A 20,839-nucleotide genomic window follows, 5' to 3' on the forward strand; every position below is an offset into this window, starting at 1 on the left:
CCATCCTCTGAGCTAACTGATCATTTTCCACATGGAGGATCTTGCCTCGATGTTGATGGCTGCTGATTGACGAGGGTAGTGGTTGCTGAAGGCTGGTGTGATGGTTTGGAGCTGTATGTACCCCAGAAAAACATGTTCTAACCTCAAAATCATAGCCATTAAGTTCCCATTGTTTAACCCAACCTATTGCATGGTATTTGCTTCAACTTAATTCATCCTATAGGGGTGAACCCACTGTAAGTAAGACCTTTTGATGAAGTTTCTTCAATTAAGGTGTGGCTCCCCTCAATCAGAATGGGTCTTAATCCTATTACTAGAGTCCTTTATAAGCAGAATGAAACTCAGAGAGAAAGAGAGTCACAGAGAGCAAGCAGCTGAAATTCAATGGAACTAGGAAGAGAAGGGAGAGGCCAGGAGAGGCCACCATGTGCTTTGCCATTTGATGGAGAAGTCCAGGACCAAGGATCACCAGCAGCCATCCCCATTTTTCCTGACCTCAAAATCATAGCCATTAAGTTCCCATTGTTTAACCCAACCCATTGCATGGTATTTCCTTGAGCAGCCAAGGAAACTAAAACAGTTTGGTACTAGGAGTATAGTGCTGCTATTGCAGATACCAAAAACGTGAAAATGGCTATGGAATTGGGCAATGTGTAGAGGACTGAAGAATTGTGAAGGTTGAAAAATGAGTGAGAGCTGTAGAAAAAGTTTATATCATCTTAGAGAATACATAATCTGTTATGAACAGAATGTTGGTAGAATTATGGATGTTAAAGCTAGTTCCAGCTTTAGCTCCTAAGGCTAGTTCCATGCCTTAGGAAGAAATTATAAGTGTAGTGTTGTAAAATGAAGAAAAGGCAATCCTTCTTTTAAAGTTGCAGAGAACTTGGCAAAATTGAGTTCTGGTGTCGGATAGAAGGCAGAACTGGAAAGTGATGAGCTTGGCTATTTACCTGAGGTGATTTCCAATGAGTGTGGGAAGTACAGACTGGTTTCTCCTTGCAGCTTATAATGAAATGAGAAAGGAAATGTTTACACTGAGAGCTAACTCCTGGGCACAAAGAAACCAGAAATTGATTGTTTGGAAAATCCTGAGCCTATCTAGATAGGCTGCAGACAGAAGTGACTCTATGTGGGACATCTTTGAGCTTCTAAAAAGCAAACCCCTGGATAATAGGACTCCATGTGAGGTTTTAATTGAACATGGAGCTAGTCAGCCATCTCATTAGTCAGGATTGGAAACTCAGTTATATAGGAAGGGTCTTGGACCCCTGTGAATTACATGCAAAGCCAACAAGTTTTTTTTTGTGAGATCTGTGTAAGTGGTACCACTAAAGTCTGGATCGACAGGGACAAAGAACAAACTAAAGGAAAAATGACTTCAGGGCAGAACCATGGAAGCTGAGGTTTGGACCGAAGATATTTCCTCAAGCCAAAAAACTGAGCCAACCCAGGTGTGTGGAAAAGACAGGTCTGTTCTGGTGCTTGGAGGGGGCACGCCTTGCACCCCACTGTTCAGGGGGCGTGCTGCCACCCCAGTGCTCAGAGCCTTCGGCCCAGTGTACAGGAAGGGCACGGCCACTGTGTGAGCACTTGCAAGGGGTGGGGCTGCCTCTCCATCAGGCCCCAAGGACAAAACATCAATCCGTAGATAACAGTCAGACCTTGAAATCTAATGGAGTATGCCCTGTGGGGGGTTGGAATTGTTCAGGAACCATGACCCTTGTTTTCCATCCTATTTCTCCATATTGAAATAGGAATGTCTATCCTATGCCTGTTCCTCCCTTGTGTACTAGAAGCAGATAACTTGTTCTCTGGGTTTCGCAGGTCCATAAGCAGAGGGGAATTGTGCCCTAGGACAGACCATGCCTGTAGCTGATTTTGATGGGACCTTATACTTTGTAAGTTTGCTGAAATGATGTTGTGATGGAATGAATGCATCTTGCATATACAAAGAACATGTCTTTTTTGAGGTCCAGGGGGTGGAGTGTCCTGGTTCAAAGCTGTATGTACCCTAGAAAAACATGTTCTTAAATCTAATACTTTTCAGTGTGTCTGAACCCATTGTAAGTAGGACCTTTTGATGAGGTTACTTAAGTGAAGGTATGTGCAACCTCAAGCAAGATGGGTCTTAATTCTATTACTGAAATACTTTATCAGCAGAGTGAAATTCAGACAGGGGGAGAGAGAAACACAGAAAGAGCAGCCAGAAGCTGAACATCAGTGGAATCTGGAGGAGAAGGAGAGGCCAGGAGAGGCTGCCATTACACTGCCATGTGACAGAAGCCCAGGACCAGGGATCACCAGCAGCCAGCCCCAGAATGTCACAGTCTTCAGGGAGAGAGGATGGCCTTGATAATGCCTTAAATTGAGCTTTTTCCTATCCTCAAAATCATCTAACCACTAAATTCTCATTGTTTAACCCAATCCACTGCATGGTATTTGCTTGAGAGCTAAGAAAATGAAAACAGTTAGCGTGGCTGTGGCAATTTCTTACAATAAGACCGTGTGAGGTATGCCACATTGATCTATTCCTCCTTTTGTGAAAGACTTTTCTGTAGCATGTGATGCTTTTGATAGCATTTTGCCCACAGAAGAACTTTCAAATCGGAGTCAGTCCTCTCAAACCCATGTTGTAAGTGGATGCGCTGTCACCCAGGCTTTGTTGTTCCCGTTTATACAGCACAGGCAGAGCAGATCTAGCATCATTCTTCAGGGCCCCAGCATTACCAGAATGGTAAATGAGCACCGGCTTCAACTTAGAGTCACCAGCAGCATTGACCCCTAACGAGAGAGTCAGCCTGTCCTGGGAAGCTTTGAAGCCAGGCATTGTCTTCTCCTCTCTAGCTGTGAAAGTCCTTGATGACATCTTCTTCCAACAGAAAGCTGTTTCATCTACATTTGAAATCTGATTGTTTAGTGTAGCCTTTATCAGTTATCTTAGTTAGATCTTCTGGATAATTTGCTGCAGCTTCTACACCAGCTCTTGCTGCTTTATCTTGCACTTTTATGCTGTGGAGATGGTTTCTTTCCTTAAAGCTTATGAATCAACCTCTGCTAGCTACAATCTTTTCTTCTGCAGCTTCTTCACCGCTCTCATAGAATTGAAGTTAGGGCCTTGCTCTGGATTAGGCTTTGGCTTAAGGGAATGTTGTGGCTGGTGTGATCTTCTATCCAGACCACTCAAACTTTCTCCATCTCAGCACTAAGGCTGTTTCGATTTCTTATCATTTGTGTATTCACAGGAGTAGCACTTTTAATTTCCTTTAGAAGCTTTTCCCTTGCATTTACAACTTGGCTAACGGTTTGGCACAAACTTTCTAACTCAGCTTTCAACACGCCTTCCTCCCTAATTTCTAGTTTTTGATTTAGAGTGAGAGACGTGCAACTCTTCCTTTCCCTTGAACACTTAGAGACCACTGTCGGGTTATTAACTGGCCTCATTTCAATATTATTGTTTCTAAGGAAGAGGGAGAGAAACTGGGGACAGACGGTCAGTGAAGCACACACAGCATATGCAACATTTATCAATTAAGTTCGCCATCTTACACAGGCATGGTCCGTGGTGCCCTCAGACAATTACAACGTCCAAAATCACTGATCGCAGAGCATCATAACAGGTATAATAATGACGAAAACGTTTGAGGTAGTGTGAGAATCAACAAAATGGAACACAGAGACATGAAGTGAGCACATGGTATCAGAAAAATGTCACCGATAGACATGCTTGATGCAGGATTTACATTCCAGTTGTAAAAAAGGAAATATCTGCAAATCACAACAGAGGTCTCCAGTGTCTTGGAGCAGCTAGAAGAAAAACTGAGAAACAGCAGAGCAGTAACTGTTCTAGTTTACTAGCTGCCAGGAAATATACCAGAAACGGAATGGCTTTTAAAAAGGGGAATTTAATAAGTTGCTAGTTTACAGTTCTAAGGCTGAGAAAATGTCCTAATTAAAACAAGTCTATAGAAATGTCCAATTTAAGGCATCCGGGGAAAGATACCCTGGTTCAAGAAGGCTGACAACGTTCAACGTTTCTCTCTCAGCTGGAAGGGCACGTGGCAAACATGGCAGCGTCTGCTGACGTGGCTCTACTAAGAGGACTCTCCAAAATGTTTCCTCCTTTAAAGGATTCCAGTAAGCAACTCCACCTTCAGTGGGTGGGGACACAGCTCCATGAAAATCATCTAATCAAAAGTTACCACCCACAGTTGGGTGGGTCACATCTTCATGGAAACAATCAAAATGTGCCCACCTGGCAATATTGAATGAGGATCAAAGGGCATGGCTTTTCTGGGGTCCACCACAGATTCAGACCAGCATAGTAACCCATACCAAACTTTAAAATTTGCTCTATAATTGCTTGTTAAAATGTACTTGGAAATGTGTTGCTTTTTTGTATATATATTTCACAATTTTAAAAAGTAAAAAAAAAAAGAACTGTATTGAATAAACCTAGGATTAGAAAGCAAAAAAAAGCACAGTAGAGCAAATTATAATCAAATGAGGTATACCTGTATGCATATGCATACACAAACATACAAATATATAACCACATGCAAATACAAATATACACATTGTATTAGTTAGGGTTCTCTAGAGAAACAGAACCAACAGGGAACACTTGCAAATATAAAATTTATGAAAGTGTCTCACGTGACCGTAGGAACGCAGAGTCCAGAATCCACAGGGCAGGCTGTGAAGCCGATGACTCCAATGGATGGCCTGGACGAACTCCACAGGAGAGGCTCACCAGCCAAAGCAGGAATGCAACCTGTCTCCTCTGAGTCCTCCTTAAAAGGCTTTCCATGATTGGATTTAGCATCACTAATTGCAGAAGACACTCCCCTTTGGCTGATTACAAATGGAATCAGCTGTGGATGTAGCTGACGTGATCATGACCTAATCCTATGAAATGTCCTCATTGCAACAGACAGGCCAGCGCTTGCCCAATCAGATGAACAGGTACCACAACTTGGCCAAGTTGACACCTGTCCCTAACCATGACACACATATTCACATAACATAAATATTATATATAATAAAAATAAAATTCATAAACAAATACACATTTTATAAATCATGAATTCATAGTGGCTCCTGCAACTCCAGTCCATGCCCACAAGTTTTTCTTGCCATCCCTCATTCCATGTTTGTATGTCCCTTTTTCCTGTCTAAAAACCCCAACTCTCAGTAACAACAACATATCTTCATTTGCTCGTTTCCCATCATACACCAAAAATTTTTTGGATTTGTCTGCAATCAGAGAATCCCTTTTGAATCAATCTTTAATTTACCGATCCTGTTTAATGACAAATATAAACAAATATTCAGCTGCATCTCTGTGCAAAAACTTCAACACCAACTAATGTAAGCCCAGTAACTTTGGACACCAGCTGTAATAAGCTCAACAACTTCAAACACTTACTGTAAACACTTCAGTAACCTCAGTCACCAACTACAATACAGTTCACTCTAACACTCCTCAAGGGTTTGTGCCTTCCCAGACCACCTGCATTTACGACCAACCAGCTAGAAATTCAGGGTTTCCCATCACCCCCTTGGGTTCAATAATTCATTTGAACAGCTCACAGAACTCACTGGAAGTGCTATGCTTATGATTATAGTTTCATTATAGCAAAAACAGGGTACAAATAAGAAGGTAAAAGAAGGACATACGCAGAGCTTCTGTGTCCTCTACCCGTGGCATCAGCACTTGTCACCAGATGACAGGGAAGTCCCCCAGAGCTTTGGGGTCCAGAGTTTTATTGGGTTCTCCTTGTGTGGGCATGAGTGATGGACTCAACGTCCACCCACGTGGTTGAAGTCAACCTCCAGGCCTCTTCTCTCCCAGATGTCAGGCTGATGAGGGACTGCTTTGGCTCAGAGTCCCCACCCTAAGGATACCTGTGAGGCTGTCCCCACCTGGAATCATCTTGGTCGCACAACCTATCAGGTGTGGCCTGGGGCCTACCTTGAGTTACAAAGACACTCCTTTCAAGGGGAATTCCAAGGATCTAGAAAGTTATCTCCCAGGAACTGGAGAGGAACATCAGCCAAGCTCTTTATCACACAATCTCTCCTGTTCCTTGCCAATAGCCTGCAAACATTGGAATGACCCATTCCAGCTTTCCCGAGAAATGCATGTAGTTCCCACCTGCAATAAAACTAGTTTATGTTCAGTTTAATTTCATATACACTTTGCTATTCTGTTATAAGCAATACTGTGGCCTTAAACTCTGTAACTAAGCCAAATTCTAAAAGAAGGCAGTTGCTAAGGCAACTGGGTAAGAGTTAATTAATTTGTCAGTCATTATATGCAGATGAATCTGCCTGAGTTCGAATAGAGGTAGGCTTGTTTGATTTTCCTTTCAGAATTAGGGGAAGATAAAATGGTGACATTGTTTTAATCTGTAAGGGGCCTTAGAGTTTCTTCTGGAAAGGGCAAAGGCTCTGAAATCAGGCAGACTAGAGACACATCCACACTTCCGCACTCCAGCTCCGCATACATCTTCTAGCATGTTGCAACGATCAAGTGAGATGCTGAAAATAAAGCACCGTTCGGTGCCTTTTAACAACGAAGATGAAGACCGACTTACAAAGATGAGCATGACTTTCTCTAGGAAAGGGAATTTTCCCATTGCTTTTAGAATCAGTTGTGCACTTCCCTTCGCACTTCCTCTATGTCCTCTACAGGGTTCTGCCAGAGAACTGATGCTTTTACTTGGTTTCCTGTCCATCCTTCTCACTCTTCTAAACTGTTTAAATGCTTGAGATCAGAAACAGCCTTTTATTCATCCTTGTAATCTCAAGGCCCAGCAATGTACTAGATATACAGTAGCATTCAAAAAGTGCTGTGTGATGAATGAGTGAGTGAATGGATGGGTCTGTGGGTGATGGGTGGATAGATGGAGATCCGCCTTAGATCCGCCATCTACCCTTTCCGCTCTATGCTGCCACCTGCTGATAAGAATGTATAATTACAATTGATGTTTCTCAACTAATTCCAGTCACTTAACTGTAATCAGAAGAGTCAAAACAAATATCCTGAAACCACAAATGTATGTTATCACCCGAAAAATATTTCTTTCTTCAATCATTGTTGTGCTTAAGATTCCACATGTGTATTTTTTGTACAGTTTTGTGATGCATCTCATTGCTTTTATATTCCCAGCCAGTAGCTGATACTTTGCTGAGCCCAGCACAGGTAGGTATTCAACAAATCCTTGTTGAATACACTTGTTATGGATTCAGTTGTGTCCCCAAAGCAGACATGTCGAAGTACTCAGAATGTGGCCTTATCTGGAAATAGGGTGGTTACAGGCGGAATTAGTTAACATGATGTCACATGAAGTAGGATGGCCCCTGACCCAGGACACCTGGTGTCCCTGTAAGAAGGGGAGAAGAGAACGAGCAAGGAGAAGGCCATGTGATGACGGAGACAGAACCTCAAGTGCTGCAGCTACAAGTCACGGAACCCTCTGCCCTGTTGGGAAAGTCCAGATGCTAAGAAGAGGCAAGGAACGCATCTCCCCTGCGGGTTTTGGGAGGAGAACAGCCCTGGGACACCTCGACTCCAGGCTTTTGGCCTCTAGAGCAATGAACCAATAAATTTCTGTTGTATTGAATCACCTATTTTGTGGTACTTTGGCAGATCTAGGAAACCGTCATGGTCAGGTTCATGTATCAACTTGACCAAGTGGTGGTACCTGTTTGTCTGGTTGGGCAAGTGCTGGCCTGTCTGTTGCAGTGAGAACATTTCATAGAATTAAATCATGATCACGTCAGCTGCATCCACAGCTGATTCCATTTGTAATCAGCCAAAGGGGAGTGTCTTCTGCAATGAGTGATGCTTAATCTAATCACGGGAAGCCTTTTAAGGAGGATTCAGAAGAGACAGGCTCTCTTCCTGCTTGGCTGGCGAGTCTCTCCTGTGGAGTTCATCCAGACCCTCCATCGGAGTCGTCGGCTTCACAGCCTACTCTGCAGATTTTGGACTCTGCGTTCCTGTGGTCATGTGAGACACTTTTATAAATTTTATATTTGCGAGTGTTCCCTGTTGATTCTGTTTCTCTAGAGAACCCTAACTAATACAGAAACTAAGACAATGCCACAGTTTATCATGTTTCTGCCTAGGAGAAAAGCATCTAAAGCTCCTCAAGAACACCGACGTATTACATCATGTGAGGGATAAAATGGATACATCTTTGTTAAATTAATATCGAGTGCTAACAATCACTCTGTTTACCGAAGTTTTATGGCGTGGGAGACCCCATAAGATGAAGCGATTCCTAGAACTCTCACCATGGCCCTCTGAGGAGAGCACCGGGGTCCTCGCCAACTTACAGAAAAGGAAACTGAGGGCCACAGAGCAAGCACCCAGACCTTCTCGGTCCAGGGGCTCATGTGGCATGCTTCATCTGAGAGGTTCAGCCTTTAGAAAAATTCCCGAACCCACGGCCAGTCATGGCCCACGCCACCCCTGAGACTGGACTTTCACTGTTGTCCACCTCCTCCTACGCCACGCCAGTTCCCTCTCCGTGGCCTACGCTGGGGCAGTTTTCCAACCTGAAATGTGCTCCTGCTCCCCATGTGTCCCAGCCCCACCCTTCTGGTCCCCCTCCCAGGGCCCTCCTTCCTGATGGGGCTTGCAGAGCTCCTTCACTTCAGGCCGACTCAGCCGTCACTTCCAGGGCCTGCCCCACCATCCAGCCCCTGCCTACGGACCCTTGTGGTCCTTTCTCTGCTGGGCCACCGAAGTGTGTCGGTGCTGTTTTCTCAGCTGCTCAAGAACACACGAATTTGATCTTACTGTTTTCTCATCCTTGGAATAGTTCCTTACAGATGATGGTCTAAAGGAGGACACAGACATAAGTTCAATAATGTGAATCTTTGCTGTCTAGACACTCAATCGGATTCCATTAGTCATCCTCCTTACAGCGTATCGTTACATTGTGTGCTTAAAATATTCCAGCAGTTGGGAGTTAGTGCTCTGCGAGTAGGATTCACACCACTCACACCCGATTCCAAGAGAGCATTTTTAAACATTTAAAATGCATGCCACACTGTGTTCCAAATCAGGGGGCTTAGGGGTCTGACTCCTTTTTAAGGAAATGTGTTACTGAAGGCGCCAGAAAACTCATGATATCTAGAACCATCTCAAAGCACTAAATCATAAAGTATTCCTTAAGGTTTCTTCTTTATTCATGAACGGTAGAGTTGCTTGCAATTTTACATCTTGCTTCGTCTGATGTTTTCTAATTAGTTAAAAAAAACAAAGAAAGAACTATCCTTAAAACTGGGTAGACAATTTTTGAAACTTCACACAAGTATTAAAGCATCTCAGTTAAATAACATTTATTTGAATATCTGCTACAGGCCAATATTTTGCCAGGCTGTTTGAGGTTAAAGAGCGAAACTGTACAGCAGGAATGCTACTGTTGTAACCACTGCCTCCTCCCAGCCCTTTCAGGCCCCTTATTTCTACTTTATAAAATGTGTACTATATGCAACTTTAGATGTGCGCCTTCTCTTGAAATACACCGGCTAGTCACAGACCTGCCTTTGCTGACTCTCTCTGCCTGCCTTTGCTGACTCTCTCTGCCTCACTAGGTTTGATCGCTTTCGTGGCTTTCTTGCACTGTAAAATAATGATAGTTTCATTTTGTTTGTACATTCCACTGGTTCTGCTTTATCGGTTTGTTGTTGTTATTTTAAACGTATTAGTAACATCCCACCTCATGTTTTAATACAGTAATTAAACTCTTATCTCTGACATTGGGCTGAATATTCTAATGGGGATATTTTAGGCCTGGGGTTTGGGACATGGGGTGGAGTCGGAGACACTTAGCCTACCATTCTTACTGATTTGTTGTTATTTTGGTTTCAAGCTGTCAGTTAAACAATTGCATTACTATCCTTTATGAAAGAAGGCACTTCTTTCTGAAAGCTATTTCATATTACTGTAGTTGAAGACAAAAAAGATGAATTATTTCAATAATGTACAGAAAAAGAATACTGAAAAAGTTTCCCTGGCTTTCCATTAAAAAAGTAAAATTTACCACAGTATTTTTAAGGTGTATGGTGATTAGGCCATGGCATATTTCTGCTGCTAAGAATAGAAAATAATCTATGCAGGTTATTTCCACCAACACACTCATAAAGAAAAAAGATATCAAACAACAGCAAGCTGTCACAAATGGCAGGAACTGAAATGAGTGCTGACACTCCAGGCCACTCAGCACTGCCACTCAGCAACAGCCAAAAAGGCTGGTAAGGTTAGTAACTCTTTATTTACCTTACATAAACTTTTTTTATTCCTCCTCTTTTAAAACTTTTGAAGTAGGGATTCTCTCACCAAAGTCCTGGTGCAGTTTTAATCATGAATAACCTCTGATGTAGAAATGCTTCACATTTGCAAAGAGCAACTTCGAAAGACCAATTATTACATTTTTAAAACATTGCTCTTTTTACTGAAATTCAGTATAACAACCATCGCATCACACTGGTCATTTGTCAGCCTTGCTTGGCCTCTCTCAAATCTAGGTCTGCCCTGCATCAAGATTCCCATGACTTTTTTCATCCAGTTTATTACATTTCTGCAGGGAACTTCCTCATAATGGGAAGCAGATTTTTCTTCCATACGGCTATTGCAGACTGACGTTCAGCTAATCAGGGAACAGGTGACATTTTCTTCAACAATCACACAATAAACCAAAAAAAAAAAACTAAGCGGAAAAGAAATTTAAATAAACTTTCAAAAGCACTGAGACTTTTCAGACCCTCCAGGGCTCTTTAGAAATCAACAGGCGTGCTTATTTAATTGCAAGAGCCAGGGGTCTTAGAAATCAGCACGCGTGAGCAAACACCGCTTTGTTTCTCCTTTGCTCAGATGCTTCTTGACTTAAGGAGGGTCTCCGCTGCCATCCCCTTCCTGCGCCCCTCCGGCCCGGGGGCACAAGGGCGGCTGCCCCCGCAGGCGGCTGCACCTGCGGTTCCCTGGCAACAGACGCTGTCAAGCGAGTCTGCCAGGCTGCCTCCCTGGGTTCGCGTCAGCTCTGCGCGCAGCATCTGCTGAGCCGGCTGCGATCTGGGTTCTGTGGTTCCAGACACGAGTGACGACGAGTGTACCTAGCCGACTAGGAAAAGGCCAGATGATTAGGTTAAACGTGCCTTGAGTTCCTCTACCTGATCATAGACTAAAGATCAGCTTTGTGTTGTTCAGAAGAAAATTGTCAACATCGTACAAGGAAAGTACTTTTATGTTTTAAAGTGCTTCGCAGTGGGTTTTGAAACGTGTGTGTCTAGTGCAGCTTTTGGATCCAGAGAGCTGAAGTTTATATTCTCTGCACACCACTTACCCCCTCTTCTGTGAAATAGTGGTATTTTTTACAAGAGCTTCTATTTTATAGAGCTATTGTAAATACTAAATCAGTTATTCCACGTAAAGAATTTAGCCCACTGTCAGTGCTTACTCAGTAACCAGAAGCTATTCTAATTGCATGTTATTCTATTATTGATTTATTAATTTATTGGGTATATTGTGACAGGTTCATCTTCTCTGTTTAATCCTTCTTAAACTGAAAATAGTTTTAAAAGTTACCTTTGATCCTCATTGCTAGATTTCAACAAGTAGAAACCTTTTGCTGTACTTTTAGGAAAACTGAATATCAGGCTGCCTTAAAAATATAGCTTCTTGGCATTAAAAATTGGCAAATGCTTATAAAGGTCCCACTACACTGTACTTTTTTAATGTACTTTTTCTCCCTTCTGACTGCCCCATTAGCCAATGTACTTCTGGGTTAATAATGTCCCGTGGGCGGGTAGGTGTTAGCACATGCCCAGAGTGGCAGGGGAAGGGCTGTGCTAATAATCCTGTACAAAACTAGTTTTTAACCTAGCTCAGAATATAGTCCGACATAGTATGTTAGCTTCTGCCGGTGTCAAGAAGAGGAATTTATTGCATTTGTTCTTAAAAAGTATTCGTAGTTTCAAAATAGTACTAAACAGGACGAATATTTAATGAACTGAAAATGTGACCCTGAAATTCCTCTCATGAGAGCCCCCACCTTCAGCAGAACTTCCCTCTGGTTTTCATGCCTCCATTCATCCATTCACCAAATGTTCCTTGAATGTCTGCTCTGCAGCAGCCCAGGACTAGGCACCCGTGCGCGTGCAGAGGGCAGAGCGGGGCCCAGCCCTCGGGGAGTCTGGGTAGACGAACCAAAGGACATAGATGCCCCGGGGCTCAGTTAGAGCCAAGGGTATTCCAGAGAGGAGAGGCCTGAGCACCCCAGACCCGACCTGGACCTTCAGGGAGCCACACATAGTTGCAGGGGCCCGGGGAGCCTGCCAGCAGCAGAGGAAGGGAGGGCTAAAGCCGAGCCAAGAGGTTCGCGGTGACCAATCTGGAAGGACCGCACCAGGGAGTTGGTCAGCAGTGGGGACAGTTACGTGGTTGGGTTTGTATTGCCTCTGGGGTGACACCGTGAAGTGAGTGAGATGGTCTGGGGGCCACTGCCCAAGTCTAGATTAGAATTGGTGATCTGAGGTCAGGGCAGGCAGACGGGATGGAAAGGACAGGACAGATATTTAGAAAACAGACACAACAGGACACAGCAAGTGCTTGTGTTTACAAGAGAAAAAGGGTCTAGCAAGACGCCTGCCGTCATTCGGTTTGGAAACTGGGGGCCCTTATTCACAGAGAATGGGGAGCAGGGGGAACAGGTTGGGGATGGAGCCCCGTCCTTGGTTGAATGTGAGACTGAAACATGCAGGTAGAATTGCATGGGGTGGGGTGGGCAGTGGGATGGATGGGGGGGATGAGCTGGTCGAGGCCCATGGGGACAGAGGTGGCCTGTGCAGAGATGAGGGACAGGAGGAGGGACAGGAGGAGGAGCGTGTGCTGGGAAGAAAGGGGCAGTGGCCAAGGCGCCCACAAGTGATGGAGAGGAGCTAGAGCTCCTCTAGCTCCTCTGAAGTTTACAGAAAGGTACAGGAAACTCCAGGTCGCACTGTGGGAGCGCAGCGACAAAGTGCCCCGGGAGGGATCCGCTCCTGCTCCACAAAGGCGGTGCATCAGGTAGAGACCAACCTGGGGACAAGCGTGGCCCCGAGGCCGTGAGCCTGGTGGGGAGTTGTCAGCGCCTCCTGGTGCGCTGAGCATGGGTGGGGGTGGGGTGGGGTGGGGGTGGGGTGGGGGCGGTCAGCAGAGAGGGGCGGTGCCGAGGGCCTCTGTCACCCCAACTGTGACTGGAAGGAGGAAAACTGGAGCCTGAGCTACAAGGAGGTCTTGTTTCATTTGTTTTACAACTGGACAGAAGCGAACGTGTCTATAATGCTTGTAGAAAGGTGGGGGGAGAAAGAGGGGGTGTCTCGGGGGAGGCAGAGAAGGAGAGAAACCAGCTAGGCGGGAGCAGGTGTTTGGGGTGGTGGTGGAAGCGACGGCGGGTCACGTACTGAAAGTGAGGGAGGACGCCGGGGGTCCCCAGGAAAGTGGGGACACGTGGGCCACCCATTCACTGAAACAGCAGCGCACGCGGAAGGAAGGGCCCTTCTTGTCCGGGTCCTTTTCGAGGCACCTGACTTCTTCCCACTTACCCTGTTTGTGTCCCCCACCCCCCACAAAAAAGATATGCCCAAATCCAAATCTGTGAGTGTGGCCTTATTTGGAAGTGAGTTCAGTGAAGCCATTAGCGTGGGCCTCTACCCCAATATGACTGGTGTCCTTAGAAGAGGGTATTTGGACAGGGCCGGCACAAGCCAAGCCGGCCACGCGCTGATGGCGACAGGACGGGAGTTGGGATGTGGTTGCCTCAAGCCAAGGAGTGGCCCCCGCCACCAAAAGCCAGGAGAGCGCCTGGCACCGACCTGCCCTTCGGCTTCAGAAGCGGCACGGCCAGGGCCGCCCTGACTTGGGACTCTGGCCTCCGGAACTGCGACGGAATAGAGTCCTGTTTTCAGCCGTCCCAGTCTGTGGTCCTTCGCTTAGAGACCCTCCTTCCAAGCCCGGGAGGGCGGGAGCACAGCGCGGGCAGAGGCGGGAGGTCGGCTAACGGGAGAAGAGAGACGCGCGCCCCACCTCCTGCCCTCGTCTGCTAACGTGCCAAGTTCGGGGGCGGAAGGGCTGCCAAGGAGAAACGGGGGCTGGAGGTAAAAAGACGCGCTCTCGGGTTGGAGGGTGAGCGGGTGAGCTGGAATCTTCCAGAAAATTAGCTGAAGGAAGGAAGGAAGGCAGTGTGAGCGTGGAGCAGCTCCGCCCCCTGATAGAATATGCACGAGCCTCCGGAGGGCGCACCTGCCGGGCGTGGGAGGCAGCGCAGAGCCGGGACCGGTGGGGACGGGACCGCTCTCGGGTCAGTGCGCCCGGAGCGCCCCTGGGTCAGCGAGGGGCGGGTGGGAGCTGCCGGCCGGCGAACGTAGAAGCGCCCCCTCGGTCTCCCGGGTGCTCTCGGACCCCCTCCGGCCGCCCTGGGTGCTTTCCCAGCCCCAAAAGCGGCCTCTCTCCCTGCCCCTGCCCGCCCCCAAACCCCAAGCTGCTGGGGCGGAGAGGGGCGCGCGTCCGACGGCAGGGGCACCGGGGCGCGAGCCGGCCGGCAGATACCCAGACTTCGCGACCGAGGCCGCGGGCTCCGGCTCCGGCCACGCGCGACGGCGCTCGGCTGGAGAGGAGGAGCGGCCGGTCCCCCGCGGCGGCACTCGGGGGCCGCGGGCACGGGTGGGCGGAGGCGGGCGGGGAGGCGCTGAGGCCCCGGCTTGTCCCGCCCCCGGCGTCCGCCCGCCTCCGCTCGGTGGGGGGAATCGCTTTCTGCGCTGCGCACTGTCTCACCCTGAGCAGCGTTTCCCCGCCGGCGAGGGCGGGTAGGGAGGGAGAGGAGCCCCCCAGCTTGCGCCCGAGACCACCGGCAGACCCGACCCGTCTCTTTTAGCAGCCGTCGCGGGGACCGGCGAGTAGCTCCGCGCCGCTCTTCCTTTTTTTTTTTTTTTTTTTTTTTTCCTTTTTTTTTGCGCATTTCTGACCCGGCGCGCAGACATGGGGTGTTTGGGCAACAGCAAGACCACGGAGGACCAGGGCGTCGATGAAAAGGAGCGGCGGGAGGCCAACAAGAAGATCGAGAAGCAGCTGCAGAAGGAGCGCCTGGCGTACAAAGCCACGCACCGCCTGCTGCTCTTGGGTAAGGGGCGCGCCGGCGGCTCCCCACGGCCCCGGGGACCAGGAAGAGGACCCGGAGCGGGCGCGCGGCAGCCAGCGGGGCGCAGTGGGGGGCGGTGGGGAGGGACCCTGCGGGGCTGCAGCACACCGGCCGGGCCGAGGCGCCCGGAGCCCGCGACGAGCGCACTGAAACGTGCGGCGGGGCAGGTGAGGGGCGGCGACCCGCGGACGGCAGCCTTCTTCCCTCTCGTCCGCAGGGGCCGGTGAGTCTGGGAAGAGCACCATCGTCAAACAGATGAGGATCCTTCACGTCAACGGATTTAATCCCGAGTAAGGACTGATCCGTCTTGATTCTGCTTCAGGCCGCATGCAAACTTAGTGACTTCTCTCCCTGTCCTTCCCGGGAGGGCTTTCTCGAAATAGTTGGACAGATTGAGTAGACCTTGGGGGGAAGGGGGACAAAAGAAATTTACTGTTAAATTTGGGATATTTAGCAAATCCTTTTCCTGGTAGTGTCTAGATTTAAAAGAAAAAAAGATTTTAAAAATCTGACTTATTAGGTATTCTTGCACTATTTGTCCCTGCTCTGAGGACACTTTCTCAAAATCCCAGTAGTTTTTGTCTATAATACTTGTTGTGCATCTATTTCAATACGTAATATTGACATATGAATGAATTCAAATGGAATGTACTTATAAAATATAACTGTATAGATTTTAAGTGCTGACTCCATAACGATTTTAAAGCTATAGATTATAATGTGTGTGTTCAGTTTTGTTCAGCTGTACTCAAAATCAAGCTTATTGAAATACGATTTGGATGTAAGTGAATATAAGCTAGAAAAGGGGATGTATTCCTTTCCCATATTAAAATTTATAGATTGTCTTTGGGGGTTGGTAGGACATTTAGTGAAACAAGCGTAGCCCAGTGCTGCAGCTGGAAATTTGAAACCCTGCTCATTTGATCCAAATCAGCACTAAAGGTTAATTAATAACAGTTCTCTTTTAATGCAGGGAAAAGAAACAGAAAATTCTGGACATTCGGAAAAATGTTAAAGATGCTATTGTGGTAAGGATTTTTTTTTTTTAATGTTTGTTTACTAGAAAGTCAAATACACTGCACTTTAAAATTGGGTAAATAGAAATGATACATTGTAGATTATCTTTCCTGGAACCTAAATGTTATTTTTATTCAGATATATATTTTTTCGTTTTTCCATTTTAGACAATTGTTTCAGCAATGAGTACTATAATACCCCCAGTTCCACTGGCCAACCCCGAAAACCAATTTCGATCAGACTATATCAAGAGCATAGCTCCTATCACTGACTTTGACTATTCCCAGGTGAGTAAATGCTTATTGAAATATTTTAAGTGGTGGAAAATGGAGCTGTTTTTAATAAGCTTGCTTTCTTACAGTCAAATGCTCATGCTAATTCATGATTAACATTCTTTAAAATCTAGCTGCCTAAATGCGAAGAGAAATGCTTTTTCCATGCCCAAATATGTTAAAAATACTAAAGACAGCAGCATTGTAAGAAATGCATTTTTGAACATATTGATGAGATTGATAAGCTGGAAGACAGCAAGCCTTTAAGAAATGTTGATAGTATTTGTAATGGCGAAGCAGTTTCTCAGATAACGAGAGTAGAAATTACACAAAGAGAGAAAAATACTTGCTGTCATGGAATCGCTGCCATGGGAATAATAAAAAAAATAAGAGAATTCCGTTTGCTCTTAAGATGCGCGTCCTTCAGATCCAAAGAGAAGTGAAAGCACTCAGCCCGTGGTTGCAGGGATCGCATGTGGCGGTTTCAGGTGAAGGCACAGCAGTGCCACAGTGCTGCTCCGTTCACTTCTGCATTGTTTAATCACCTGGAGGCCTACATCACTTCTGCAAAAGAGTTATACAAACATTAGTTTCCTTCATGCAGTGGGATGTGCGTTTCTTAAAAATATTGTTATTGGGCAATTCGATAAAGGATGTTTCAAAGGAAAATGTATTTTAAAAGTTTCTCAGAAAATCAGTTTTGTTACAGGTGTGTGTGTGTGTGTGTGTGTGTGTGTGTGTGTGTGTGTGTGTTCCCATCTGTAATAGTATCTGGAAGTTTTTATTGCTTGGCCTGTATATGTGGTCATGCATTTTTCATTCTAGAATCCTCTCCTCGTGTTAAATAGATGGAGGTGTCCCAGCTCTGGCTGGTGGGCCATGTGCCACTGCTGCCCCTGCCTTCTCGGCAGCAGGGCATGGTTGCCAAGTAGGCTCTGTATTGGGTGGTGGATAAAGAATTACTCTTTTTTTAAAAGCTTTTATTGGCATCCTGTAGCATGATCTTGCTTCTGATGAGTGTCCCAGTGTAGCCAGTGGCATTCTAGAATTCCTATGAGAAGGGGCAGGGAGGTGGCAGTCTGGCTGGAAGAGGGGGCAGAGGCACCTGGCTTACAGGGGACAGGCTCGGTGGGCACATTGCTTTTCCTAAAGTGTGTGTGTAAGTGGAGTGGCAGGACGGGGGTTAAGGAGATACTGTGGCAGAGGGAGAGGGTAAGCCAAAGCAGCACCGCAGCCACACAGCCTCCGCTGTCTGATACCTTACATGTTGGAGAAGTCACCCAAAGCCTCAGAGTCCTGATTGAAACCAGTGGCCTTCCCATTTGCCTTTAGATGTATACATTTATAAACTTGTATTTGAGTTCTCAAATTTGTCCCATTATGTTTGCCCTGAAGCCATCATCTGATATCTCGTATGATTCTGCTTTAAGAAAAAGTTAGCCTCAGCACATAGTGAGAAATTAAAATTAAGATTTATTCATCAGTCTCTTCTTTCATGTGTTCATGTTTCATCACTCACAGGTGATAAAAGAGCCAATATTCAATCCAAAATTCAGAAATAAGAGATAACTCCCATGTGCATTACCTGAGGAATCTAAGGCAGTGAATTTGTGAGAGTGAATTTAGAGCTCAATCATGGATTTTTTTAATAACAAAAAAAAAGCACTTGAGAAACCATTCCCTTTTGAATGCATGTGTTTCATAGACATGGTAAGGTTATTTTAAAATCATTATCAGAAACCCTGATTAATTATCAGTAAAATAAAGGAGAATTGAGAACCAGCAAGATGCGAATAATGTTTCCAAATGCCATGCTTTTTTCCGTTTTATTGCTATTTTTCAAAGCTAATCATGTGTCCACTTACCCATCTATGTTCATGTCAAAAGAGGATATGTTCGATAAGATAGACTAGAGTTACATCAACAAGGAAATTGGTATCTATGGTTTGCTTCCTGAAAATGGCATTTCTTGTTTTTAAATCCACAAAATTTTCAGTGGAGTTTATTCCCCGGTGCCCTGCAATAGTGGGCTTGCTTATATTAGATCGTACAGCTCTTGGATTTACATTTTGGTGATGGCTGAGAAATGAAATGGGAAGACTGGGTGGCTCTGAGTCACCCCACCTGACGTCCGTTGTAGGGAGCTCGCCCTGCCTGGGATGGGGAGTGGGTCACGGGAGGCTGGGGCTGAAGTAGGGTGACCATTTGGGAGGCTGTCGTGTAAGCCAGAGGACAGGTGATGGGATGTCTTACTTTGGGGTCGTGATTTGGGGATAGAGAAAAGTGGGCTGGGGCTGGGATTTACTTTGGAGATAAAGCCATTGAGACCAGCTGATATTTGGAAGCAAGCAGCGAGGGGAGGAGAGAAATCGAGAATGCCTCCGGTTTGGGGCCTGACTGTCTGCATGGATGATAGGAAAAGGTTGGGAAGAAGGAGGAACAGGAGTTTTTGTGCTCAACCTGTAAGCTGGAGGCAACCCTGCAGATATCGGAGTGGAGTTGTCGATAGGCTGGTGGATGCGTGCAATTGGAAAGGGGTATAGTGGCTGCAAGAGAGGAGCCCGGGAGCTTTCAGCCCTGGGTCAGGTGTAGGTGAGTCTTTAGGGAGACTTGAGCTGGGGACAGAAGAGGGCTAGGGTCCCAGGAAGAGGGAGCTGTTGACGAGACTGGGAAAGAAATGCCAGTGAGATGACAGGGAGCCAAGGTAGGGGGCTTGTTCAGGAGGTCACAGAGTCAAGTAAAGCATCAAAGGAACTTGGTCTTGGCAGCTCAGAGCCCTGAGTGACCTCGTCGACTGGAGTGCATTGAGGAGGGGGAGTGCACCAAGGCTACACTGTGCTCTCCTTTGGTTTTGCAGGAAAGCTAAGAAACGAGGCCATGGCCAGAGGCATGGCCAGAGGTCAAGGGAGGACTGTTTTTTTTTTTAAGATGAAAGGTACAAAAGTATGCCTGAATGCAGATGGGAATGCTTTGGTAAATGTGGAAGGAAATGGCAGCACAGGAGAGGGGATTTCAAGAGCCTCGTGCTTGAAGAGGTGTGAGGGGCACACACCTTGCTGGGAGCAGATCACTTCCCCATCTGGTTCACCAGAGAGAAGGCAGAGAGGGGAGGTTCAAATGCAGTTCCCAGATTTGGTGCCAGAAAGGCGAGACTGGGTTTGCTTGTAAAGCCGTTTAATACAAACTGTTAAAGCTAATTGGCAACTAATGTGGGAATGGTCACGTGGTTTGGGAATTTTCCATAAGCTGGTCAGTGCACATTTTGTCCTATCGTTCATGGCTCTGATAGCTTCTAAGTGATAAAGTTCTTGTGTCCTCAAACTGGAGTGACACAGCCACCCCTTCACAAGCCAGTACGCAAAAGCGTGTTTCCCACTGGTGACATAAGCAAGAGTCCAGTTGTCCCCAGAACTTACAAAGTATTTGCTATTGAGTAATGTGAAATGCTTGGAGACAAAGCTAACATAATATATTGACTCTTAATTTCAAATGAAATAAATACAGAAGTACTTTGCAAAGTGTGAATCCCTATAGAAAGAAGAAGTACTTGTCTTAGCCACAGATAAGTCATGGGCATTATCTCCATCCATTCAGAGCGTCACTTTGTCTTTTCTCTGGACTCAGCTCCCACCCAGCAGCCCCTTAACTCAGCAGGCACCACACCTTTGCAGCAAGTGGTAACGCATCCAGCCCTCTTTGCACATGATGTGGTAGAATTAGGCATTCTTGGATGATGATTAAAAGACTCGATAGAAAGCAGATCAGTTGATCATTTATGAAACAAGAAAAATATTGTGGATACCCCCACCACTTTCCAAAAAGAAAACAAACCCTGGCGCACTATTCCAAGCACAGTCACTGTTGAGTTGAATATAAATGAGCATTTATTTATTTGACTTTTCTTCTGTGGTTATTAGCGCTTTAAAAGTTGTGTTTTGCCAGGGTTTTTAAGGGGAAGGGACTAAGACTAAAGGAGAAATTGCAGGAGCAGTCCCCTCTGCTCTGGCAGTGCTACCGGATATCAACCAAGTTGACATGTTGTCATAATCCCATCTCAGCAGAAACTCAGAGACCAAGAATACCCTCTCCCCTCATCCCCCACCCTGAACCCCAGGGCTCCCCGGGTGAGGGTCACCCAGGCAGCCGTTAGTCTGGTTCACTGGGCAAGGCCTGGGCTTCAGAACAGCCTAACTACTTGGTGGCGGGGACCTTGGCTCCACCTGCTGCGGGCACCCATGAACTCCTTACCTGGGGACAGGTAATGATAGTTAAGCACTTGTCTCTTAAAGGACCGAGAACAGTGACGCTCTCTTAGGCTTAGCTATTGTTGGCCGTGTGCTCTGTTCTTCTCTGTGAAAT

At 46.2% G+C, this 20,839-nt stretch overlaps 1 protein-coding gene across 2 annotated transcripts in view; it reads left to right on the forward strand.

Moving 5' to 3' along the window:
- Positions 1-20,839, forward strand: part of GNAL (G protein subunit alpha L) — a 190,360-nt gene that overhangs the window by 60,554 nt on the left and 108,967 nt on the right. Inside the window, exons 1-4 of one of the 2 annotated variants that reach the window (XM_077136008.1) lie at positions 15,020-15,173; positions 15,409-15,481; positions 16,165-16,219; positions 16,376-16,495. In XM_077136008.1, coding sequence (XP_076992123.1) covers positions 15,032-15,173; positions 15,409-15,481; positions 16,165-16,219; positions 16,376-16,495 — 390 coding nt within the window. In that variant the 5' untranslated portion in view covers positions 15,020-15,031. Of the gene's footprint in view, positions 1-15,019; positions 15,174-15,408; positions 15,482-16,164; positions 16,220-16,375; positions 16,496-20,839 lie in introns of those variants that run through there. The other variant, XM_077136007.1, reaches the window with a different exon arrangement.

Source organism: Tamandua tetradactyla, chromosome 18, assembly GCF_023851605.1.
Source record: "Tamandua tetradactyla isolate mTamTet1 chromosome 18, mTamTet1.pri, whole genome shotgun sequence".
NCBI classification, from domain to species: domain Eukaryota; kingdom Metazoa; phylum Chordata; class Mammalia; order Pilosa; family Myrmecophagidae; genus Tamandua; species Tamandua tetradactyla.